This window comes from Girardinichthys multiradiatus, chromosome 15 (genome assembly GCF_021462225.1).
Source record: "Girardinichthys multiradiatus isolate DD_20200921_A chromosome 15, DD_fGirMul_XY1, whole genome shotgun sequence".
Classification (NCBI taxonomy): domain Eukaryota; kingdom Metazoa; phylum Chordata; class Actinopteri; order Cyprinodontiformes; family Goodeidae; genus Girardinichthys; species Girardinichthys multiradiatus.
This window is the reverse complement of record NC_061808.1, coordinates 36,905,772-36,932,829: the sequence shown is the minus strand read 5'-3', so window position 1 is coordinate 36,932,829 and position 27,058 is coordinate 36,905,772. Positions and strand designations below refer to the sequence as shown.

The window sequence follows — 27,058 nt, the reverse complement described above, 5'->3', positions numbered from 1 at the left end:
TGTGTTTGCACCTCAACCATAACTGAGCCAGTTTAGGCTAAACCTGACTCCCCCTTACTCCAACCAACAGGGAGGGAAGAAGACGGAGGTAAAAAAATAAGGAAGATAGCTCAGGATAACCTAAGCCACTCTAACTATAAGCTTTATCAAAAAGGAAAGTTTTAAGCCTAGCCTTAAAAGTAGACAGGGTGTCTACCTCACAGACTAAAACTTGGAGCTGGTTCCACAGGAGAGGAGCCTGATAACTAAAAGATCTGCCTCCCATTCTACTTCTAGATACTCTAGGAACCACCAGTAAACTTGAAGTCTGAGAACGAAGTACTCTGTTACGAACATATGGAACAATCAGATCTCTGATGTATGATGGAGCTAAATCATTAAAGGTTGTATATGTGAGGAGGAGAATTTTAAATTCTATTCTAAATTTAACAGGTAGCCAATGAAGGGAAGCTAAAATAGGAGAAATATGATCTCTCTTTTTAATTTTCATCATAACTCTTGCTGCAGCATTCTGAATCAGCTGAAGGCTTTTAACTGCATTTCGTGGACATCCTGATAGTAACAAATTACAATAGTCCAGCCTTGAAGTATTTATTTATTAAAGATCTCCTTATGCAAAACATTTCAATCCACAACACAAGCACCTCTGAGGATCTTCCAATAACATGCAGGGCAAAGCTAATGTAACTGATTAGATTTAAATGACTATATCCTCCTGACACTACAGGAACTTGTCCTTGTGCTCGGTGATTTTCCCACAACATGTTGTCAGCATAAAGTTAAAGCAATTTGTGTTTGTTTGGCTGCAAAGCAAATTATTTCCCTGGCTGGAAAGCTGGGAACATACAACAGGTTGTGTGCATATAGGTGAGACAGAAATATTACATTCCAGATTGATTCCCTAATATAACATTCACATCTAGCACCAAACCTTCATCAGCTATCAACTAACTGAAAATATTTTCGGCTGAATATCAGTGACACAAACCTAAAACAGTCTGGAATAATGATGTTACATATACTAATAGACCATACCACTGGCTTCTTCTTTGGTTGTTATCTCCAGTCTGGGTCCAAAGGTTCCATATCCTGCCTCTGTGAAAGCCCTGATCTGGAACACATATGCCGTGCTAGGCTTCAGGTTGTTCACTGTAGCATAGGTTGATTTGGACCTCACTGTGGAGTAGATCCGGTCCTTCTGGTTCTGCACAAGACAAATATGAATATATTAGCATTGTACCAGTTACCGTTTGCAAGGTTTGAGAAGTTGCTTAGCTGGAAACATTTGCTTTGAACAAGCAAAGATAAATCGAGGTAATGGATGTAATTACCTAATCTTTATGACTATTTGAGATGACAACACTTAAAACTCTCGTTAATATTTAAATTAGGCTTTCTTTAGACACAAACAGCTATATTGTGAAAGTTAGTGTAAAGCATATTTCCACAGCATTAATTCCATCAGAGACATGCCACTTTACTCGCTTGACTACTCAATGTCTTTTTTTAAAAGCAATTAAAACTTTTGGTTTTCCAATTCCAGTTACTTCTTCTTAGCACGTAGTTTCATTTATTTTCTCCTGCTGCTTAGCAATTGCTAATTAAGTTTGTTGGAGTTACTCAAAACTCACTGCTTTTACAGTCCACCTTAAAAGGCTTACAGAAGCTCAAAGGATTGAAATCCCACTAGAAGAATGTCCCGGCCTTGATGGACACAGCGGTTAAAACAACAGAACCTGTGGCATGTTTTACAAAAGCTAAATTATAAAGCCCAGTTAGAGTCAAGGTAGTCACCAAGGAAATGCTCAGTATCATTATTTTTACTTTTAACAAAAGCTGAGAGAATGTTACTTTCTGGTACTTTTATTATGTTTTAATAAATAAATAAAACAAATGCCCACCCATAGACTGCTGGAGATAGGCACCAGCTCCCCCGCGACCCACTATGGAATAAGCGGTAGAAAATGACTGACTGACTGACTGATAAAACAAATGCTACTTTTGATTTTTTTGGTCCAAAGCTTAATATTATGTGTTAGTCATTGGTTAAACATGAGGAGAAAATCAGATAATTTAGCTTTTGCTTGCTAGCACTGCTTACAATAAGCAGAGTTTGACACAAAAATCCTTGTGAAATAATGTAGAGAAGGAAGAGCTACACTGACACTTAAGATTGTTGGATGACCCAGATTTAAACTCAATTACATCAACAAATTACCAAATTCCTTCATATTCCATGTGTTATTTGTCCAATTATTTCCTCATTTTCCACACCGTGAACTCGGTCGTTATTGGTCTGTAGGTGGACCGGAGTCTGGACACCGGGAAGTGTTTTTTGTTTGCACAGAATCTGAATGAACTGTGTGACAAGGATCCTACATATAGTTCTAAATTTGATTTGATTTTGATTTAAACGTTTGGCTAGAAATCTGGGTCTTTGATGTTTTTCCTTCATTGTCGACAATTTGTAACAATAACTTACAATGTAAATGTGTGAAGCATATCCAGCAAAAGTAAGGCAGTGTAAAATTCAATATACAGCATTCACATTACCTGATAAACTGTATTCCTTTAGCAACTATTAGTGTGTTTGACCCAGCATGCTGAACACATTCTGCTCTGTATAAGGGTATTACGGACACCTCCCTAGAAATAACAACATATTTTTATGGAACCACTCATTCCGTTTAAATGTTACTGTGGTTCATATGTTTATAAAATAGCGTTTGCATGAACTGTTACATTTTCAAGATTGAAGTTGCTAAAAGAGAACAGAAGGCTAATCTGGTCTTGGCCATGCTTTGATTACCCATTATCTTTAGTCTGTTGTATTTGTATTTATATAAAAATAGAGCCTAACAATACATTGAATCACAGTAGTTACTGAAATATCCATTTGTGCCATAACACAATCACAAAGGATTGCTTGCATCATATTATAGTATAATATTTTGTATAATATTTCAGGTGCCGGGCATTAAAACTGCTTGCCAATAATTATTTGGCCCTTTGGATGGAGTTTCAGTGTTGTTTCTGCCCACATCTATTATAGATCTCAGAGAGAAGCATCCTAAAGCTCAGCAAACGTTCTGGGAACACTGTGATGATGGAAAAGAACAGATGAGAGGGGAAGATGAGGGTTTATAGCAAATAATATCACCACGGCAATATTCAACAATAAAATAGCAATGTCATGTTCTTCCAATATTGTGCAATGCTACATAATGAGGGATCTTATCTTTTATTTATAATATAATATAATATAATATAATATAATATAATATAATATGAAAAAAGCATTTTTGATCAGTGTTTGGGCAAATGTAAGTAATTAATATGGTATTATAGTAAATCATTATAAAACGGTCTACAGTATATGTTTTCTTGTTGGTTATTAAAACTTTGTATTTTCAGCAGGATGTGACTTAGAGGGAAATAATTATTCAAGGTGCATACAACACTTTGAAAGGTTAATTTCAGGTTTAATTTGAAAACCTAAAATACACTGTTTTCTGTACACCTGGAGTAAAATATTTTCTTTATCTCTTCTAAATAACTAATTGTGACAGTGTGATTTATTCTCTTCAGATAAACTGTGTGTCAATAAAAAGCAGTCTACATCAACAACAGGGTTGTTTGAAAACAAAATTATTCCAACTTTTGTTAACAATAATATTGATAATACTGTCTCTATTATTCGTAGAAAGCTTCATGAATCCCACCTCACTTCAATATTTGACTGAAATCATCCTCTACAAGGTCCAGTCCACCACATATAGACATAAATGGGATTGATCAAATTTATCTGTCAAGGCTGCATGGATTGTGTACTTTGTTGTTGAGTTCTGAGCATTTTGCTCAGAAAAGCCCAAATGGAATGCCATGGTCTGTTAGGGGTGTTGTCGTTGTTTCCAATTTTCTACTTTTACAGTTGGGCAGAGCTCGACCACAGTACGTGACACGGGAGACTGATTCGTCAGAGTGTGTGAGAGTCTGTGGCCGGCAGAGCTGGCATCACAGCTCTGCTTCCCTGCCTTTGATTTGCTGGGTGCAATTTGCTCCATTAAACCTGGTTGTAAAAAGCTGATGTGTTCAGACTTGAAACACAGGGAGGCTGGGCTATAATCTATGTGGAAGGTAAAGCGAGATAACAGTAACAGACTGCTAATTCTGGCACTGCTGCAGCCTGAGATGTTGTGTGTGTGTGTGTGTGTGTGTGTGTGTGTGTGTGTGTGTGTGTGTGTGTGTGTGTGTGTGTGTGTGCAAACACATGTGTGGAGGTGCTTAAGAAAGACCGCAGCCTGATTAAAATCGTATGAGTATCTCAGTCATTATTGCAATTATAAGACAAAGAAGGTACTTCCAGAATTCCACTCACAGAAGCATGCAGACAGAATCCAAAATGAACGGGTTGAGAAAAGTTGATGTGAAGCTGAGATATGGAGAAAAAAGGCTTCGGAAGAAGTCAAGCAAATTTAAATGTATGGCACACTCACTTTTTCATAGTATTTGATTTCATATTCGGTGATGACGCCATTGGGTTGCTGTGGCTCCTGCCAGGAGAGCTGGATGCTGCGCTGCTGCACCTTCTCCTTGATGACTTCACTGACCTGGGACGGAGCTGTTTAGAAAGGAACATGTCAATAAGTGGAGGGTAAACCCCCTTAGCACACACGCACATACAGACAAATAACACGGACAGAAGCCTTTTATCAACACTCAGCGGCCCTCATGAGCCGATGAATATTCACAGAGACACCTCGAGAATGTTTCCACCCTGTGGTCCAAATTTCAATTACAGAACAAATGTTATCCCAGCCAGTGGACAGGTGCAACATGTAAATCATGAATGACACTTTACTTTAATTAATCCCAACATTTCCAGTGGAACAAGTAGGCACCCTTTTCTCCATCCCTGACTACAGAAAGCCTCTCAGAGGGAGAGGGTTGTACCTATAACCTTGTGACACCGGTCTTATGCACACCAATTACCCCAGGATCTTTGCATGACTCATTTTAAGTGTCTACCGGTCTGGATTAAGTACTGTGACATTTAGGTTTGCTAAATAGTCACATATGTAGTTCTAGTTTTGGCTTCATGAAAGTATATAAATTTAAAATCTGTGGGTAGGCTGAGCTAAAGCCTACATTCCTGCCATGTCATGTGTTTCTTCTTTAACTACCTCTGAGAGTGCTACAGTATCATCTGCTAGCTCTCCTACTGCAACATGTCTCCTGTAATTACTGTTCTCTTGCTGTTTTCTCTACTCTCTGTCCTATAGGACCATCTTACTGCTACATGGCTTCTGCTGGTGCTCTTTGGACAACAAAAGCTAGTTTTCACCTGTCTCCCATCACTGAAAAACTTGGGTCATGTACATTTGAAGTAAGATACAGCTTTTCTTTTTTAAATTTCTGTCAGAAACAATGCAATTTTTTCTGTAGTCAGCACACAAAGTCCTGCAGTGAACAAAAGGCATTTAAGCCTCAAGAGATTTTCTTCTCTAAGCTGCAAAAAGTCACCCGTTCTACTATTGGGCGGTTTATAAATCACATATACCAACCACTACCTTTATCATTATCATTGTTATCCTGGTAATAATCACCATCGATTTACAGCACTTATCTTAAGTATCCGACTGAGGCAAAAAACAACAAGCATTTTAGATTACTAAACATCACCATGAGGAGAAAAAAACATGCTCACTATGAATCTTAACACCAAATATCTCAGAAAGGATTTGTTTTTGTTTTTTTTACAGATATTGTGTAAAATCTGATGTCTCGAGCTGCTATTGGAGCAAAACAAGAGCAGGGGTAACATAAGTATATTTTAGCAAATTTGAAAGAGCTTTTTGGAGGATGACATTAATGCTTAGCAAAAAGCTACCGTACTTGTTAATAGATTTTCCTGGATGGTTTTACTGGGTCCTTTCACACAACAGTGAACTGATGTCAGAGGAGAACAAAATATACACAACAGAGCTGTTAGGATACATTGAGATAATATGTGATGTTGGGTTCATGAGAACGAGACAATATTTTACAAGTATATTTTTAAGAAAACTAAGAATCCTACTTTCACATAAAAAAATAAATACAACTCATATGGTGTTTTAAACAGTGTAGAATAATCCCCTCCCATTTTTACTAGTCCATTTGTCGCAGTTTTCATGGTTGTTTCAATCTAAGGTCATCCTAATGTCAAAAATAAACAAAACACGTTTGAATATGGTCCTTTTTAGTTTCCACAAACAGAATAAATGTTTCAGAAACCTCAAACTATGTTTTAGATAATCTGTTACCTGTGTAGAACTATCCTGTTTGGGGTTAATGAGTATTTTAGATTTTAAACTACAGATAGTCTAAGAAAGTCCAGACTCCTGACTTAGCCCCACAGCAGCATTAGGAAGCTGCCGACTACAGCATAGCAAAACGTTTTGTGCCATCAATGTTTAGCTAGTAGCTGTAATCCCTCAGTGGTTACTAATCCTTCATATCTTGTCTCTCACTCAGTCTGTTTCGTCTTTCTTAAAAAAAAAAATGTACCTAAAAGGCTGCCACATCAACAACGTTAAAGTTGTGGGGTTTTCTTCTATGTTTATGTTACCAAGTATTATCAGCCAACCAATGTGCAGCTCCTTTTAGTCAACTCCAACAACACAGCAGCAATATGTGTATATTTTTCTTAATGAAACCAGAGTCAACAAGAGAAACTCCCTTTTCCTCTATAAGTAAATGTCCTGAAGAGCCTGTGCCATGTTCGGTGACCCAGTGGGAGCGGACTTCTGGAGCCTTAATACAGCCTGACCTCAGATTGTTTTAAGATGACCTGCTTCTAACGACTCTGGCTGGATTAAAACCTCATTAGGCCTCATCGGCATTCCTGACAATAATGGCTGCAACAGCGAACACCCAAGGCCTTGTAAAAAAGACTGCTGTTGTGACATGTCCCCTCATAATCCACCCAAAACACAGGAACAATGTATCCTTTCTCTGTGCAGTCAGCTGGTCACAGGGACGATTAAGTTTTCATCCTCCAGACACAAGCAGTTAGTTCAGCTTGACTTTATGTAATTTGGCTGCGTTGTCTGCCACCACCCAGAACTGTCCTTCGAACTATTTACCATTCTGATTCTGCTTCGGCTTCATAGGTGCTGCATTTGAAGCCGTTATTTTCAATCTGTGAAATGAGCTCAAAACCTTGAAATCCTCGTCCCAAAATGGATGTAATCATGTACTGCTCACATTTGTTGGCACCTCTGGTAAAGATGCCTTAAGATAAATTTATCTTTTATTGTGATAGCATAATCTTACTCAAAACATTGGTAAAGAATCAAACCTTTGAATTGGATGCATCTATTCAGTGGGGGAAAACATGCTAAGAATTATCTTTACTAGCTTTCATCTGAATTTCATCCATTTCATTTTTCCCCACAGAATAAATTTAGGTTTTCACATTTGTTCATTAAGCTGCTACTTTAAAATATTCACAGATTTTACTGCTTTTTCCAGATCTTTACCAGGGGTTCCCCTAATTATTGCCAGAATATAAGATTGTATAGCACACCAGAACAACAATGGTAGTGGGCAGCATGATGAAACCTTCTCCTTCCAGCATCGAAGCCCCAACACCTGCAGCAGCAGTTACAATGACTGACCCCAGACCTACTTTCTTCTCAGACCTCAACTGGTATCAGAGAGCAGAACCACTGTGTTTCTGTGTCATGAGATCCTTGTCGGGAAAAATGGTTTTCAACAAAAAACCAAATAAACAGTCATTTTCATTTTCTCAGGCTTATAAATGAATACAACAGCTGAGGCTTGACTCTGCTTTTGAAAGAAAGAAATGCTCCGTGGGTTCTCTTTGACTTCCTCATGAATCACTCGGGCAGAACCATGTGACAGCATTTAATGACTGACTTGATATTATGGAGACCAGACAGTCAACCACTCCACTCTAACACTTTTTAGCCTACCTGCGGCGCTCAGTGCAGCAGAAAATTGTATAATTGTTATGCTGATCTTAAAAAGACTGTTTGGGAAGGCATTTGAGCATTCATTTTGCAATATTAGAAAATGTGTTAGTGACCCCTAACACCTTCCCCTGTAAAGCTAACTGATCCAGAAGCCAATTCTCACCGTGCTCTGCATTTGAATATCTCGTGAATATATTAGACGGTGCATTTTTAATATTCTCTGCTTTCACTCAGCTGGTTGATTTTAACTCTGACACAAAAGGCAGAACGGACATAGTTCATTACATGAGTGTCTCTGTCTGCCTCTGTTCTCGCCTCATGAACCATACAATGATTGATATAAACTCATATTTGCTTTTACGGCTGTTTTCAAGATATGCTTGTAGATCTGAAACGTCTGAGGTTCCATCTATATTTAAGTGCAGTGGATTGTTGGCATTTAGTGACTTTTTTTGTATTGAATTTAAACAGGCAATATCCTCCAGAGAACATAATTCAAATTAAATATTTTTTATTAAAACAGGCCCAGAAATAAATGCAATGCACATCTACAATGCAATGCACATCTACAATGCAATGCACAAGCATCTAAGTGCGGGATAATAGATAGTGGATTAGACACACGTATAAAAGGTTTTCTACATGTTACACATTTTCTTTTTTCCAGAACTGTGTGTTACCATGTTTAGGATCCAGATTCTTCCAACTGGCTCCTCTCTTCATCCTATGAAATATTTCATACACTCCCAGCTATTGTTGCATTTACTGCACAGGTCTATTCCCTTTCACTGTTGCACAATTGTGTATTTACTGTTGGACTGAACCTAGTTGTGATACTGAATGCTTTTAAAACGTCATCTGAAGATGCCAGGGAACAAAGGACTAGTGACAGTTTGGTCCCTGGCTGGGCTGACACTAACAAAAAATGACATGATGGAGATTACCTCTGCTTGTGTGGTGACTCCCACAACAGAGCAGAAAGCGACTGCTGTTAAATGCCAGGAGCTGAATGGAAAGGGACATTTAAGAAGTGCTCCCTGTAGAACTACTAAAAAACTAGATTTTTGCTGTTGATGAAATTAATTCTTTTTGAAAAGAATACTAAAACTCTGTTTGCTGCTATTACTGGAGTTTGTCTTAACACACCACAGAAGGACTGAAGTAAGAGCTCTGTCAGATTATGCTGTAATCATTATGAACTTAAAAAGTACTCATCATTAGACAAGTATGGAGAATAATAATAAAAAAAAATCTTACTGCATCTATAGTTTCAAATAACCCATCAATAACTGATAGCCTGCCATCAAGGGATACCTTTTGGTAAAAACAAGCCAAGACAGACTGAATGACTATTTTCTCCAAAAGGTAAATTATGACAAAAACCGCTGCATGGCAACCGATTATATCAATAAGTAAATTAGGTCATGGAATAAGTTTTCTAAAATTAGGGTGGTAAGTAAAGTATATGATCGTAAATATGTACTTACCAGGGGCAGAAAGGTACACTCATGATTGCACAATGCCCTACACATCATACTGGCATCCTGGAGTACATTTAGAACATCACAGCCTTCACCCAGTACCCAAATACCCTGCCAGAACAACCTCACTACAAGTGTTGCACAAGTGTTGCGTGACAGATGCATAAAATACTTGTGCATCTGTCACGCTCTGTCACGTGTAAGCATGTAAGATCAGATCAAGACCTTGGAAAGACCATCCACATTTAGGCTAATGTATTACATCTTACCACAGTCTTCATCCAGTGTTCAAGGGCCCTTATGGACCATTGTTCTATTGAGGTTTAAGCACAATTCTCTATTTCTCAAATTAATCCGCATCAGCTCCTTCCTGCATTTTTCCCGTCTAAACATCTAAATCTTCTTTTACAGATATTTATGGGACAAAACTGGTTAATCTGCTGCACTTAAAAGACTACCTACAGCAGATAGTTCACATTTAGTAAAGTGTCATACAACCCTTTTTTCTTTTTCGTATTTTGTTGTTTCCTTTTGTTCCCAATACAGCGTGAGTCACAAATGAAGGGACACTGGATAACAGCAGACCTTAGCTCTGACGGTTGTGACTTTGTAGAAAGGACTGCAGTCAAGTATTTCATCTCACTGCACCTTGAGGAAAGGGGTTGTGCTGCTCTTTTAAACAGTAATCATTTAGCTCTTTCCATTATTTGTACAAGTCTTGAAAAATTAAAGCTTCACAGCATTCTCTCTTCTTTCAAGGCAAAACCTAGACTGAAGTCTCCAAAGCCCTTTGCGGAAATGTGTGACGACACATCAGTGAAAATGCAGCATGTTTACCCACCAATGGCTAACTATATGTTATCTGGGGAATTTTTCAACCCCAGTGAATCCTATTCACCATGAACACTTCAAGCAGAAGAGTACGAACTACCCTTGAACCGACTGCGTTTGAAAATAGTTTTGAAGAGTCCGGCAGAGGACAGAGTACTTCCTGCATAACAATGCCGATCGAAGCGGGTACACCTTTTGTGACCATGCAGGGGGGTCAAAGGCGACTCCGTTTGAAAGCAATTAGCCAGGGCTGATTTGAAGGAGGACTAGACAGGGTCTTTCATGTTCTATAGGGCTGACAGCTCCAGAGGTGATGGGATGATTATTAATACATGTCTGATGCCTTCACTGCTGACAGCTCAACACTGCCTTCATATTCCCCCTGTCATTATTCCTCATTTCAAGGACTCAACACATCAGGTCTGTGGATCAACTTAGCAGTAACAAATAAAATTATTTTTGCTTCAGAGTTAGTAGTTTAAAATGCTGCTCATTTCTGACAGAAATATGTCTATAAAGCAATGCTGTGATTTGATTAGGCCATAGATGCAAAGATAGATATTCTCCTGACCAGACCTGACCCTGACTGGTGACCAACATGGATGATGTTGTTGGGTGATCGTGGCACAATGCTACTTATTTTCAGTATCAATAAAGTGTTAAAAACTAAAATGTACAGGTCCTTCTCAAAAAATTAGCATATTGTGATAAAGTTCATTATTTTCTATAATGTAATGATGAAAATTTAACATTCATATATTTTAGATTCATTGCACACTAACTGAAATATTTCAGGTCTTTTATTGTCTTAATACGGATGATTTTGGCATACAGCTCATGAAAACCCAAAATTCATATCTCACAAAATTAGCATATTTCATCCGACCGATAAAAGAAAAGTGTTTTTAATACAAAAAACGTCAACCTTCAAATAATCATGTACAGTTATGCACTCAATACTTGGTCAGGAATCATTTTGCAGAAATGACTGCTTCAATGCGGCGTGGCATGGAGGCTATCAGCCTGTGGCACTGAGGTCTTATGGAGGCCCAGGATGCTTCGATAGCGGCCTTTAGCTCATCCAGAGTGTTGGGTCTTGAGTCTCTCAACGTTCTCTTCACAATATCCCACAGATTCTCTATGGGGTTCAGGTCAGGAGAGTTGGCAGGCCAATTGAGCACAGTGATACCATGGTCAGTAAACCATTTACCAGTGGTTTTGGCACTGTGAGCAGGTGCCAGGTCGTGCTGAAAAATGAAATCTTCATCTCCATAAAGCTTTTCAGCAGATGGAAGCATGAAGTGCTCCAAAATCTCCTGATAGCTAGCTGCATTGACCCTGCCCTTGATAAAACACAGTGGACCAACACCAGCAGTTGACACGGCACCCCAGACCATCACTGACTGTGGGTACTTGACACTGGACTTCTGGCATTTTGGCATTTCCTTCTCCCCAGTCTTCCTCCAGACTCTGGCACCTTGATTTCCGAATGACATGCAGAATTTGCTTTCATCTGAAAAAAGTACTTTGGACCACTGAGCAACAGTCCAGTGCTGCTTCTCTGTAGCCCAGGTCTGGGGAATGCGGCACCTGTAGCCCATTTCCTGCACACGCCTGTGCACGGTGGCTCTGGATGTTTCTACTCCAGACTCAGTCCACTGCTTCCGCAGGTCCCCCAAGGTCTGGAATCGGCCCTTCTCCACAATCTTCCTCAGGGTCCGGTCACCTCTTCTCGTTGTGCAGCGTTTTCTGCCACACTTTTTCCTTCCCACAGACTTCCCACTGAGGTGCCTTGATACAGCACTCTGGGAACAGCCTATTTGTTCAGAAATTTCTTTCCGTGTCTTACCCTCTTGCTTGAGGGTGTCAATAGTGGCCTTCTGGACAACAGTCAGGTCGGCAGTCTTACCCATGATTGGGGTTTTGAGTGATGAACCAGGCTGGGAGTTTTAAAGGCCTCAGGAATCTTTTGCAGGTGTTTAGAGTTAACTCGTTGATTCAGATGATTAGGTTCATAGCTCGTTTAGAGACCCTTTTAATGATATGCTAATTTTGTGAGATAGGAATTTTGGGTTTTCATGAGCTGTATGCCAAAATCATCCGTATTAAGACAATAAAAGACCTGAAATATTTCAGTTACTGTGCAATAAATCTAAAATATATGAATGTTAAATTTTCATCATGACATTATGGAAAATAATGAACTTTATCACAATATGCTAATATTTTGAGAAGGACCAGTATAAGGTGCCACTCGAAAGTAAACAGTATTTTTTTTACAACATTTAAAGTCTTTTTCAAACAGGCTGCAAAAGAGTGAGAGAGACTGAGAGCAGATAACAGGAAGGTTGAATGGAGTACAGCAAAGTTGAATTATGCAGCAGTTATGGAATATGCTAGATTTGAACTGTTTGCAGCCTTTCAGCAATCGAGGAGGAAAACTGGATTCTCGACGGAATTCACAAGAAAAATACAAGAAATGCTTACTGAGCTAATCATAGGTATAAAATGCTAAAGACTGTTTAAAATGTGAACTTTGTAATAATTTTATTTGTTTTAAAATATTACAAAAACTCAGCTTTAAAAAAACAGAGATCAGAAATCAGCCACAATCAGTGAATCTCTTGCTTGGACACAAAGTGACCTGAAAGTTAAGGATTACTTTAATAGAATCCCTCCATGGAACTCATTGTACTCAAATAAGTGTTATTTTTTGTTTCTATTTCCTTTTTTGTTTGCGGTTTAAATCCCTAAGTGCATAACCCACACCTAACAGCTTAAGTATACCCTTGTACAATACCGTGAAGCCAGAAATCAGAAACGCAGTGGAAGGTCAGTGGGGGGAAATTGCATTCATGCTACACTGACGTCCACACAAGGCACACTGTGCATGATTGCCCCTCCAATGCTGCCTGACAGGGAGTTCATTTTAACCCTCGGTGGTATTCCAGTCTGTTCGCTGCCTTGTAAATATCAAAATGCCATTCAGCAGAGTAACAGATGCAGAAATCACCGGTCAGCTGTGTTACGTAATTGTCAAACCAGCGGGGACACCGCTTACTGAAGAAGCACTCAGCTTTCCTGTGTCAGTGTCCAAATTAGGGAGCATGGCTGGCAGCCTATCATCAGCAGCTCTTAGCACACTCCCTGATTTCCTTGGGTCAGCTAGAATTGTGTCTGCAATAGCCATATTTAGTTTCCCTCATGTCGAGCAAGAAGAGTCATTTTGACGTTATTGTACCATGGGCCAGATTTACATAATTGTGTACCTGTAACTCTGAAATGATGGCTACGCTCACCCCAGGTCTGCAGATGCTAACAGTGTGTCTTACCAAGATAGACGGCAGCACATCTGAAATTTTCTTTGACTTTTTTGCCAAGAGGAAATGTAGAGTTCTATTTTCAGCTTCTGTCATAACTAACTCTCAAATAAGCAGTGGAGCAAATGGAGCAATCAGTGGAGGTGTATTCCAATATTGCCAGCTGTGAATCACTTCCTCCCCAGAAATCAGGTCATGTGGTGGAAGGCCACGATCGTTAGCTGCAAATAGATGGAGAGGACAATGACACGAATCGATAAATAACCAGAGAATTCAGCTTGCTTGTGCAAATGCCACATGTTTACCAGAGACCTGAAACTGAGCACCTTTAGTTCACTTTGGTTTGTAATGGCGCCTGGCCCTAACAGGAACAGTTTTTGACTTGTTTCTGCAGTCAGAATTATCATGACAGCATTATATGTTTGTGCTGGTTGGAAGGGAACGAAGTAGAATTCTAGTTAACAGAGTTAGATCCAGAAAAATAACATGAGGAAAAATCTCTGCTGGTTAAATTATTTCGTTTTGTTCATGAACTCCATCTGAATCCACTTAATCAGAGAAAATTCCCAGAGAGTGCTGTCTGATATACAGCCTGATAGCCTCATTCTTAATTGCTGAATTTCCTTAGATCTGCTGAATGCTTTAGCCAGACAGCCTGATGAAGTCATAAAGATATGGCAAATCCTTTTTTTCCTGGAGAGCTGTGTTCTAATGATGCTATCTAACCCCGGCTCAGCACATGGAGAGTCAGGGAAAATATGCTGTGAAACAAACAAGCAAAGGCCAGATGAGGAATGAAAGCACTGGTACTTGTTAGAGTGTACACGCTTGGCTTTGCTTATCCGCTGCCTCGCTGACTTTTCAGCTAAAAGCAGCTGCGAGGCAAATCCATGAGCGGGCTAAGCAGCGACACGCGTTTGCATACTCGCTGGGTTTATCGTTTATCTTAATAAAACAAAGACTGCAGAGCGAAATGACACAGAGCAGATTACAGTGAGAGCGGTGACTGTGGATATTTACAGGAGCCGCTAAGCAGCCAAACGGCCTTCCACCTCTTCGCCTCCCTTAAATGTCAAAGCACAGCCTGAGGGCACTGCGCTTCAATCTGAAACCCTGATTGGACATCTGAGCTCCATGGGGGATTGACAAGTGAGATAATTTCACAAAATGCACAGCGCTCTAGACTGATGGCACTCACAGGGTCAGAATCCTGAGGCACCGTTATTATTTTGAGGTTACAACCCCTACAGTCACACTTATCTGCGTTTCCCCGTGGAGGCAGCTGCACCCCAAGTTGCTCTCATTCCCTTATCATCCCAAATAAACTCAGTGTTTGGTATCAAGCAAGATGTAATTTCAATGGTGTTTTTGCATCATGTGGAGGACATATGATTGCTTAGGGCTGGTATCATAAACCTCCATTTAATACAGAAATCTGCCTGTCATCAGGAGAACATCATATTAATCAGAGCCCAGATGCTCTTTAATCACAGTCCTGGACAGGCTCCATCCCTGGAAAATCACATCCAGGGCCCCTCCAGCCGCCTCTGTAATTTTGCACGGAGCTGTCTGGTCCAACACACCGCTGACTGCCAGCAGATCTAGGCCATGCCTGCAGTTCTCCAAGACACCATACGGTTAAATCAGATCATAATCCAATATGAGTCAGAGAAAGACTGAAAATGACCCTTCTAATGCTGCAGCAGACAGCTGTGGAAGAAGCAGAGCGCGCTCTCCCAGAAGCTGGCGACGACTCTACATTTCCGTCAACAAGTCCAGCATTGCCAGGTGAGGTCACAGCAAAAATGTTCAAAGTTTGATCGTTCCAGAGTCGGGCTGCTGTTTGAAAATGTTATTTTGCAGAAAGGCAGAAAACAATTCTCTTCACAGCAAGTGGGATAGAGCAAAAAGAGTGCAAAATGCAGCCTCATTCTGGGAGATCACCTTCATCCAGGGAAAAGTGAAAATAAACCGACAGCTTCAGCGACAGTAAAACCAGGCAACTGTTAGTCTCATCGCCTCTACAAGCCCACCAGCACATGCTCATGCTGTGCAGCTGAGCTTCCTTCAAATCTGCACAACCCTGTTTGCCACTGGACCAGAAATTAGAGAATTTTCAAATATGATACTAATGATAACATGATGGGAAATATGCTCAAAATAAGTTACAAATATTCCAAATCAAATTAGTCACTTCAGTTATTTACAACAAAACAAGATAACGCCTTCTTGGCATCTTCAGCAGATTTGTTTGCAAAATTTTAACATAGGTAAAGAAACAAAATATTTAAAACACAGAAACTACCTGGAATGCTTTAAAGTGCATAATCCTAACAGCAGTGGAATATTTACACAGATTGAGGCAGAATGCTGTGGTTTGGCTTTCCATGTTGAGGTCTTTGTCTGATGGCAGCAGTTCAAAAAGGTCTGGTCCTGGTCAGTGATTTGGTTCTGGTCAGAGGCCTGGTCCTGGTCAGAAGCCTGGTCCTGGTCAGAGGCCTAGTCTTGCAGCCGCTCTGAAACTGATCCTGGACAGATGGTAGAGACACTCCAATACGCTACTCAGTTCCCCTCACTATCCTCTGCAGGGCTGTCTTATCTGCCATACTGCACTTAGGTCACTTTCTAATACCAACTATTTAGAACCTTTTGCAGTAATTTATTTAATCCTGGCTAAAGACACCCCAGTCAGAATTTTACTGGCCTCAATGACCAAAATACAATATGCTATAAGCTGAATGAAAATGTCGGAGCTTCTATGGTACCCTTAGAAGAACTTTAGTATAAACTAGTGCTGTATAAACTGAACTGAATAGCTTGGATTGAACTGAAATGGAGTTGCACTGATCAGGATTTTACTGGCTGATACCGATGGTTTAAGTTTTTTTTTTTAAAGTTTGACCTGCTGATTCATTTTTTTTTTTTTTCATGGACATACATACTAACCCGTAAAGTTTCTTTCAGTTTAGTGATCAGCTGTAGCAAACACTAATTGGAAAAGAAGTATATGTTCCATGAAAGGGGTAGTAGTACTGAATCCAAAATAAAAAGGGATCGAAAGATTATTTCCATACAGTACCTCTGAAAGGTTTTCATACCCCTTGATCTGTTTCATTATTTTATTACATATTTGAAATTTTATGTATCATTTTCCTTCTGCTTCACAATAATGCACTACTTTGTTTAGGACTATCACATAAAACCCCATTAAAATACATAAGGACGTTTGTGGGCATCATCTGAAAAACTGTCAACAAAGTGAATCAAATGTAATAAACTGAACTGGATTAAACTGAATTAATCTGAGGTGGACTAACATAACCTCATCTGAATGGAGTACATGGAGACTGTTTATGTGGACCGAACTGTGTAAATTGATTTGAACCGAACCGAAAAAAATAAAATAAACTGAACCAAGGTAAAAACAAACCTGAGGAAAAATATATGTATTTTTTTCTATTTAATATTATTTTTATTTGAATAAAGTAAAATGAGGGTGGAGTGAAAAAAAACTGCCTTTGCATTTGAAGCCTTGTTGCCACCAGATCCTTCAATATACAATGCTCAGAATCTGTATGGTGAAATCCACTTAATAAAAAGACCAGAGAACAACAGAACCATACAATAATACAAAAACACACTTTGTGTGAGTAAAACAAGTGAATTTCCAGGAAATGGTGCTGCAGGAATGCAGCAGGTGATGAGCTGAGCCAATTCTGCAGCAACCCTATAATCAAGGGATGGCCTGATGCTGACAGCTATGCTCATGATGAGTAATCCTACGGCCACCGGCAGCAGAACCTCCCATTACAGAAGACGCTTCAGCCAGACAGTGTGTTGGGTAAGAAGCAGAAAAAATATTATTACACAAAAACCTACTTAGTGTCTGATGGTAGTTTTAGGGACTGGTTTTCAGTGCCTGTCATCAGCGGTGAGCGCTCCCATCACTCAGCTGTCTGCCATGAGCTCACTTGATGTCTTCTTTAGACGAAGACAAAAAAACAAATGACAGGATGTAAAGGAGAAACAGACGGCAGCGCTCAAACACTTACGACTGGGTGTGTCACTTCGCACTTGACTGGAGCACACCGCAGGCGTGTTTGTCCTGGAGGCAGAGTTTACAGAAGCGTTAGCTCACAAAGAACGAGAGGGAATGACCTCTAGAGCAGCAGCTTTTCTTCTGTTTTCACTTGTGGAAGACGTGGAAGGGGTCGGCTAATTATGATTAACGATTACTAAGCAAAGAGAGACACGACGAGTAACTCTGGGAATGCTGTTAAAAAAATAACACGATTTCAGAGTTGGTTTGTCACAACTCACTGAGCGTAACACTGTGTTTAGATTAAATTCATTACTATGATTTATTATGGAGTGTCATGTAAAAGCTGTTTGCGGAGCTAAAAAGCTGCCGAATTTAACAAGAGCTGATTATTCCCAGACTCGGGACATAGCGGACTGCCCTCTCCCCCCTTACGGACTGTTTTCAACCGAAACTGCGCTGAGTGATCAGCTGCTGGCGGAGACAAAGCCAGCTCTCAGGTTGCTGGGCTGAACTCAGCACAGATCACTGCCCGGCTCCTCCTCCTGCTCCAGCTCTCTCTGCCCCACAAAGACGAGGCTACTGTCCCCGTTCTGGACAACTGCCCACGGCCTCAACAGGCCCGAGGTTAGTTTTCAGTGGTTGATTAATTGCGAAGCTACAGTGAACAATGTGTGTAGTTGTGCTGGCCTGTTTTAAGGTGAGAAATTCCAGTTTACAGGTTGTTGTTTTTTAGTTCAGACTGGAGCCACATATTGGTTGGGGTGTTACAGAGATCATGGAAAAAATGCTTTTAAAACTTTAATATGGTTGCAAGTTGTTTTTTTATCTTTATTTTTCAGGTCTATCTTCATTTGCATATATTTCACTTTTTATGGCTGTTTTAACAATACACTATATCCAACTTATGAAAAGAACAAATATTTACTTACTGTCAGACATTTCCTTCTAACATTGCAACATTTTTAGTAAAAGCAAATAGTAAGATCTTCAGAGTTTATACATTATATTAAACAAGAAACAGCCCTACCATTCTACCTTAAATGCTTTACAGCTTTTGGAGACAATAAAAACTGAAGAGGGACATTTGTGATTTATAAGACTTAGATACACAAATAGAAAAAACAACTTTCATTCAAGGTTTCTCTTTAAAAAACATCTTAGCTGCCTTTAAGCTGATTTAAGGTTTTACCAGTAACAAACCTAGACTTAACCCTCCACAGATTTTACATAAACACTCACAGAAGATGTTTACTAGCCTAAAATATTTTTGCTATCATTACTACCAGCACCGACACACCTACCAGGTCAGGAACGAGTTCTTCAGCAGACTATTTCAGTCAGGGTCTTGACTCGCACCCACCCTACACTCGGCTTTCCCCTCTCCCTCTCTCCACCTGTGCGCGAACATCACAGCTGATGAGTTCCCTACAGCGCTCGATGGGCACTCACGGACGCAGAAAATGTGCTGATCATTAACTCGAGCCCAGTTTACGGACACTCAAAACCAGGACTATTTGCTTGAACATTTACTTCATCGAATAGATTCAGTTAGATGTTGCATTAAAGCTTAGGTTCTGTTCAAAGGTTAATATTTTATCCCTATTGGTGTATTTTATTAAAGAAAATAACAACACCAGTCTTAAAAGCTTCCGTTTCCATAAAGCCATCATCATATTTGCACTGGGTGGGTATTTACATGACAACCAATGATTATTTAAAGTGGACACGGAGGAGAAACCACCTATAACCTTCATCTGTGAAACACTTACTTTACACGTTGGGTTCTCAGCATTTCTGCTCAGAAAAACTGCCTGATGTAAAAGTTAACCAGTGCATAAAATGAATAAATTTTAATGCTTTAAGTGAAAGCTGTTTTATTTTGTTTTTGTTTTTTTCAAGAATGTAATTATTCTGACTAGAAATGCTTTATCTGTTCTATTGTCAGTATGTCTCCCTCAGGGAGATCACTGGTGTTAAACCAGCTCCTACCTCCATTTCCAATGGAAATAATTATCTGCTTGTGTCTAAATAAACACTTGATGCAAATGTGATGATGGCTTTTTTTTTTTTATCTTGGTCCGTCCCACACTAGCTTTTAGTTTCAGCCTCTGGGATCAAACTATCTGGGTCAGACTAACGGACTGCAGCTAAAGAGGTGTCTACAGCAGGTAGATCGCTACGGTTGGCGGTAAGGAAAAACATCATCCCAGTTTTTTAACAGCAAAATTTTATTACAACTTTCACACTTAAAAGGAAAGCTCCTAACAACATTAACAGAGCATTTGGGCCACAGAATATTTAAAAACAATTTCAAATCAGTCAATTTTGCCAATTAGCACAGCTGACATTAAAATACTTCTTAAAACTTGAGGTAATCTGTGTCTCACACTGATTTGCTAAACTCCAAACTATGATTTTAATTTAAATGGTAAAAGATGACAACACCTCACAGGTAAAATGCACTCTGACCATGTAATATGGATGCAACACAATTAAAATATTGTATCATGATTATTGTGTGCAGATTAACTTCTGCATAAATATCATCATTATTAGTAGTTGTAGTTTTTTTATGTTTTTTATTATGTCATCAGGTTATAACCTTAACAAGACAACAATATGAAAAGAATTGTGCTTTGAACAAACGACATTTCCCAGCTCTCTGAGCTCTTGCTTCCAAACATTGTATTGATTACTGGGAGATATCTGGTGCAGGAAATGAATCATGGAAATGGGCTTTCCCGTTCTTCCTGTTTTGTCATTAAGATTGGCTGTTTTACAAAGATGAACGTCATAATATCCAGGCTTGTCTGTTGGTGAGGGGGTTCCAAACAGCACATCTACTAACGAGGTGTCAGAGCTCATCAGTGAAACTGAACTGCAACACTGAGAGGCTCACAGAAGCTCTGCAATAAGGTGGCACCTCGTGACATCAGGTGGTTTTTCTAACAGCTCTATAATGCATGCAATGTTTTCTCAATTTGACTGCTTCGTGGCTTTGTGGAGAAGTTTACGGCAAGCTGCTCATGATGACTGGAGCAGCAATGGTCACATAAAACTGCAGGCTGAGCAAACAAATTGCTTCTCCTACTGGGTAACAACAAGCCTGTGGAAAAGTACTCCACCTCTTTGAATTTGCTGGACTGATTACAGTTTAAAGACCGGTCGGCTAAAAAGAAAAAAGAAGATCAATCTGTTCTTGACTGGTCTTTTATTTTGCTGGGGCAAGAGCTGTATTTTTACTTTCTTACGAGGTTGAAAAGAAGCAGGTACAGTGCAAAGAGAAGCTGTCAGAGAGCTTCAACACAGAGATGAAATATAAAAAGCTATTTCTCAATCTCTCCACGCAGCAAATGTCACGCTTTGGGCAAACTAATTCTTGGCCCCCAAATGAAAATAATCTGCAGCCAATTCCTCTGACACATCAGAGGGGCCAGTCTCAACCACATCCATTTATCACAAAGGGACAATTTAAAAAAAAAGCTGTGAGGGCCAATCCTGCATAAATCTGAACTGCATTAATCCTTCACCATTATGCTCCACAATAGTTGCTGGGAGCATTCGTATCTTTGTGGATTCGGTGCAGAAAGCAGCAGTAGGAGGTGGGGTGGAGGCTATTTGTGATGTAGACTTCCTACAACAAGAGGACCACCAGCACCACAGAGCAAACACGCACACACACACACACACGGATACATAATTCTAATTGTATTTGAGCCTTATGCGTGTGATGTGAAGCAGTTGAGCCAGTCCACATCAGGAAAATTAAAGATATTCAGTTCCTCAAACGATTGAAACTGAACAGTACGGAGGTCCGACTGTCTAGAACTGTTCCAGGTTCATTTTAAAACTGTTTCAGTTTTCACATGGGTTTAAATTAAAACTTATTTTTTCTTCTTGCTGGGCTGGTTGGTGAACACCTGGAGCTAACAAGCTAAACACAAACACAACTGGCTGGTGAGTCACAGGCTCCTATATGGACGTATGAAACTTTAAAGCTTTCTTTTTCCCTCTGAGATTCAGTGTCAAGGTAAGTTTGGTGAATAACTTCAAAGTTTTTGCAGCAACAGACCTTCAGTGCCTTCAGCATATCCATTCATGTGCAATTAACCATAATATTCTCAAGTGTGACCATGTTCTGTGAATAGAAACATTATCATATTGTTGGTGGGAAACAGACAAAAAAACAGGTAAAATAACATCTGAACATAAAACTGATGTATTAGAAATGAGCACACAATATTGCAAATAGCACTTTCACTTCCAGAAGATAGAAAAGCTAAAGTGATTAGGCTCTTACTGCTGTCATACTGTTAATCACAATTCAGTTAAATTAAACAATAGCAACAATAGAGATTTTAAAACCTTTAACATTTGTTTATCAGATGTTTGACCAAGTCCCATTTTTACCTGTAAAACATTTTGGAAACTATAAATTATTTTCTTTCTACTTCACAGTCATGAACTACTAAGTGTTGTTTTTTTTTTCATTGCAGGAAACGGGGGTGATATAACTGAAGTGGTGATCATTCCATTCCTCACAACAAATACAGCTCTGTCCACGTAGGATAACAATTAGAAAGTTTCAACGCAGCTTTTAGAAAATCTGATTTAATACCTGTGGGGAAACAAAACAAAATCATTCTCAGACATTTTCTCTCCTTTCAAAGTCACAATAAGATAATATTATGATGTCATATTTGGCTAAAGCAGCTTAAAAGTTCTATACCAAAGCCAGTGACACTAGGCTCGCAAATTGAGAGACGAAGCCCAACATCCTGATTAAGGCTGGCAAGGTGTCACATCATTGTCAGCCTTTGTGTATTGGCTGTAGAATTTGCTATTACAGTAATTGGTGATTTCTGTCTGATAGGCCACGAGGGACTTGAGGCTTAAGCCTGGTAGGAAAATTTGCTTGTCTCCCAGACCGCATCCCAATTACCTCTGGGACAATGACAGACAGCAGCTTTTGCCTCTTTGTGTCAGGCGCCCAGCATGTTTACTCTGTGGATCTCCCATCCACTTTGTCACTACTTAATTGGAGAGTCAGTAGATTTATTCTTATGTAAATCCATGACATCTTCACACAAATTAAAGGGAGTTACATTCAGTTAACTCAAGGTGATAAACTAACAAAACCTTGTTGATGGGTGGGGTTTGCTCCTGCTCTTTTACCACTCTTTTTTTAAGTACAATCAGGAGTGGGTGAGGGGTGCTGACTCTACAGTACGCACTTATCTCTGATATGGAAGTACTTCCTTCAGACTTTCAAACCAGATCCACCCTGTTATATCAACTGTGGTTTAAGTCCAGCCAGAAAGCTGAGGATGTTATTTGTAACGTGTCACATTAACGAGCTCATCCAGCCGATACATGAAGTCACTCAGTCTCACAGGCTTGATGAAATTTATTATTGCACAGGACACAAACTCAAATAACATTGTGACATTAGTAACTGATTATCTTGATAGAACTACAGAAGTGCATCTTTCCAAAACTGGCCATTATTTTCATCCCTCATCTGTGTTTGGTGCCAGAGTAAACTGGTCTTAACACATTGTGACACACTTTTTGGCAGCGCTGGAAGACGAGTTGCCAGCCTGATGGGGAGATGATTTGGGAGGAATTCACAAATTTAATTAGCTCGGTCTCCGAGGACTCCAGCTCTTCCAACTTTCATTTAGATGCAATCTTTCTTCTGAGAATACGTCTCAGCACACAGTTCTTGCAGAAGAGTTGCTCTCTGTCTTGGTCCTTGATGCCATAAAATAGTTTCCTTTCGGTTCCCAAGAGTGGATTAGCAGCATAAATAATGAAAGTAGACCGCAACAGCGATATTTGATGTATCTGCTTGAGGAGCGACTTAATGACAAGTTATTGATTATGCAATTCATTGCCCACTTATTTTCTGTTGATTGTCTAATCAGTTCAATAACCAAGTGCAAACACATTGAACTAATTAAAGTGTATTGGACTAACTTACTAGTAATTATTTGCTTCAAAGGGCATAGCGAGCAGATAGTGTGTAAGAGCCACAGAGAAGCTGTTCAGTAGAGGAAATATATGTTAAAGGTTAAGAAAAGGATTTACCAGTTTCTTCCTTATAAAGACCGCTTGTCAGCTTCATGTTTATACAAAAAGTTATTTCAGTAATCTCAATAAAATAAATACCACTCATTGATCAGAAGTGTGCAAATGTTTTTTTCTACAGAAGCAACCAGTGTTTCTCCTAGGTTTACAGGTTTTATCATTTCACTGTACTTTATTTTGATAAATAAATCATCCTTTGAAAACTGCATTTCGTATTTAAACAGCTTATCTTTGTGTGATACCAAAATTTGACTGAAGCTCCGAAACATTTACGAATAACAGAAAAGCAAAAACTGAAAAAGACATGGAGCTGTGATTTTATTATCAGAACATCCTCAGGGCCATCTATCTAAAAGCACCTGAAGCATCATCAGCTGATGTGAGTTGCTCCCTTACACTTTGTTCACAATCTCCAAAACCACAAGGTCAAACGGCAGTTATTGTCTCCCAGCTGGGCTTGCGGTGCTTCAATCGGACGCAAACACTTCCCACCAAAATGCTGCCCCAACTGTCCAAAGATGTCCCGGAAAGAGCAAAGAGGATGCACAGGTTTACAGAGACTTTCCAAGGTGCGGATAATGTTGTTTTGGTTTTTGTTACCTTGTCACAGCATCTCTCTTGCCCTCACTAACTTCCTCTATAGCCCAGATGTGAAGTCCATCTGTCCCGCCGCCAGTACCAGTGTCCTCCTCTGAACCACGGCTGCCATAATCTTTTTACTGTTGTTTTATATCAAATAATCAAAAGCAGTTTACCAGATGGCTGCATACACTCCCTCTGCTTTGAAAACAAAAAGGTTCTCTTTGGGGTCCAGTTTAAAAAGGTAGAAGTACAGATGTTAGCAGGTGTGCAGGACTGAACAATGTTTTGGTCGGGAACTGAAAGAATTTGGGGTGACAGCTTTCCAGGGTCAGGAGGTTGCCCATAATTGCCAGCGGTCCGTTTGAGTGAGGCAAATGGACTTTCCTGAATTTACCCCCCTACCCCCATCCCCTCCCCTTCTCCTAAGCCAAAGAGGTCTGCCACAAACTCATTATGATTTCCAAGTGTGATGATCTGTATAAAAGGGGTGGGGGGGTGAAGCAGTGGGTTGAAGACATAATTAGTTTTCCCCACTGCAGGAGACAGTATGCTGATGAGACAATGAAAGAAAAAAAGCCCAGCTGTCAATCTTCCAAAAGTCTTTTTCATCTCACAAAAGCACCAGTGAGTAATGCTCACAGGCCACCGAAAAATCCCTCCACGCCCTGCAACTGCAGAGCACGACAGAGTTAGACAACATCATACTCTGCCAAGTCTGCACCATAAACCATTTCATAAACCCTCAGACGGAAGGAAAATTAAATTCTTTGAAAGCTGCGGCAAACACAGTCCAGGTTTTGTTTAGTTGAAAGCTGTGGAATAAATAAATAAAATGTTTGATGAGGTTGAAATAACCTTGGTCCTCATTGTGTGATTATTGAAACTGACAGGTTTGTTCAATAAAAATATTCCAAATGTTTCAATAAACATGTTATAATCACAAATATAATGTTTTGTTTGAAAAGGGGAAGACATTTTATATTTGATACAAACTGAAATAAACCAAAATACAGCAGAGCAAAGATAAAGGTCATGAAAGATCTAATGTGATAATGTGTTTGGACTGCTGATTTTAAAATGGGCCACATCTATAATATTTAACAGAATTTAGATCCATATTTCAGTTGTACACTGATCCTAGCATGCAAATCTTTTCCTGGCTGACAGAGCCCGGCCCAAGGCTTAAGCAAACTAAGTATAAATTAAAGTAGAGGTGCTAGAAGGCAGTTTTATTATTGTATTCAGAGAATAAACATTGGAGGTGACTAAACCTAATTCATGGTGCAGAGTTGTCTCCATCTAACCCCGCTTCTCCAGCACCCTACACCAATAAAAAGATAGAAAAAGGAGCAAATGGTGAACAACTGAACTGACCTACAAAACAGCCTCAACACACTACAGTGTCTCTCAGGAGTGCCCCTTGGGTCAATACAATATTTTGGATCATATGGAAATCGTTACTTATACAGGCAAAGAAAAAAAATAATAATAGGAATAAACAATGTGCTGTGGCAGATGCGCACTGCACATCTAAACTTCCAAAGTGCAGGTGCAGTAAGGCAAAAAAAATTACACTCAAGGATTTAATTTAGTCAATGTTTATTTTGGTTAATTTTAGTAAAATTAGATGATATATATATATATATATGATAATGTAAACAACACTGCCAGAGATGCAATGAGTTTATAGTCGTGTGTGTGATGATTTGATTGTGTAACAATTCATATTATTGACAGAAATAGAGGGCACTGAAATCAAATTGTGCTTAGGGCCATGTAGAGGTTTGGGCTGCCCTGCTGGCTAATATCTACTGGTTTTCTTTAAATGTCTATCCTAACGTTTCTGGGATTTGTTTTGTTTTTTCCCAAGGACTGTAGCACAAAAAAGAGAAAGTATGTGCTCTCAATTTCTGAAAATGATTGTGTAGATCTGAATCCAACAGAAAGTGAAAGAAATACAAGATTGTACCCTTTTATGCAAATAATGTCCTAACATTCGTCATACCATCATTCATTTTACTAAACTCAAGAAAGTACAGCAAAGAAGATGCTTTTGCTTAATTGTTGTGGACAGCAAAAAAAGTATTCAGATTTTTCAGTATTTGGCACAAAATGTTGAAAACTGATTCAAATCTGGTCAGTGACCAGTGCACCTCTAAACAGCAGTAATTATTTCCCTTCTAATAACTAAAACCGTCCTGTGAAAAAGATTAGCTAACCAGTTTTAACATCAGAGAAAGATAACCTGATAACCAAACGAGTCGGGCTCAATCTGAAAAAGTAACTCACACCTTGATAACTGGTTGTGCCACCCTTGGCAACAACAATAGCCTTGCAGCATTTTTCATATTTGCCATGAGTCTCCCACATCATTGTGGCAAAGTATTGGCAAACTCTCGTTTTCAGAATTGTATTAATTCAACCAAATTGGAAGATTTTCTAGCACAGACGTCTTGTTTAAGGTCACACCAAAACATCTCAGTCAGATTTAAGACCAAACTTTGACTAGGCAACTGCCGAAAATGCATTGTACTTCTTGTTTGTTTTTTGAGCCATTCAGACATGGATGAGTACATGTGCAACAGATCAATGTTCTGCTGGATAACTAAGGTGTACTTGAGCTTTAGTTCATTAACTGATGACTGCAATAATGAATGAAGTCATCCTTTAAAAAAAAATGTTTTTTGTCTTTAAACAGGTTGTCTTTTTTGATATTAAAAATTGCTTGATGAT

General features: G+C 39.4%; 1 protein-coding gene across 5 annotated transcripts in view; it reads right to left on the bottom strand.

Moving 5' to 3' along the window:
- epha7 (eph receptor A7) overlaps positions 1–27,058 on the bottom strand; it is a 121,754-nt gene that overhangs the window by 36,772 nt on the left and 57,924 nt on the right. For all 5 annotated transcript variants that reach the window (XM_047387694.1, XM_047387695.1, XM_047387696.1 and 2 more), the window contains exons 6-7: positions 4,497–4,621; positions 1,036–1,204 (exon numbers count right to left, since the gene is read on the bottom strand). In XM_047387694.1, the coding sequence (XP_047243650.1) occupies positions 1,036–1,204; positions 4,497–4,621 (294 nt within the window). The remainder of the gene's footprint in view (positions 1–1,035; positions 1,205–4,496; positions 4,622–27,058) is intronic.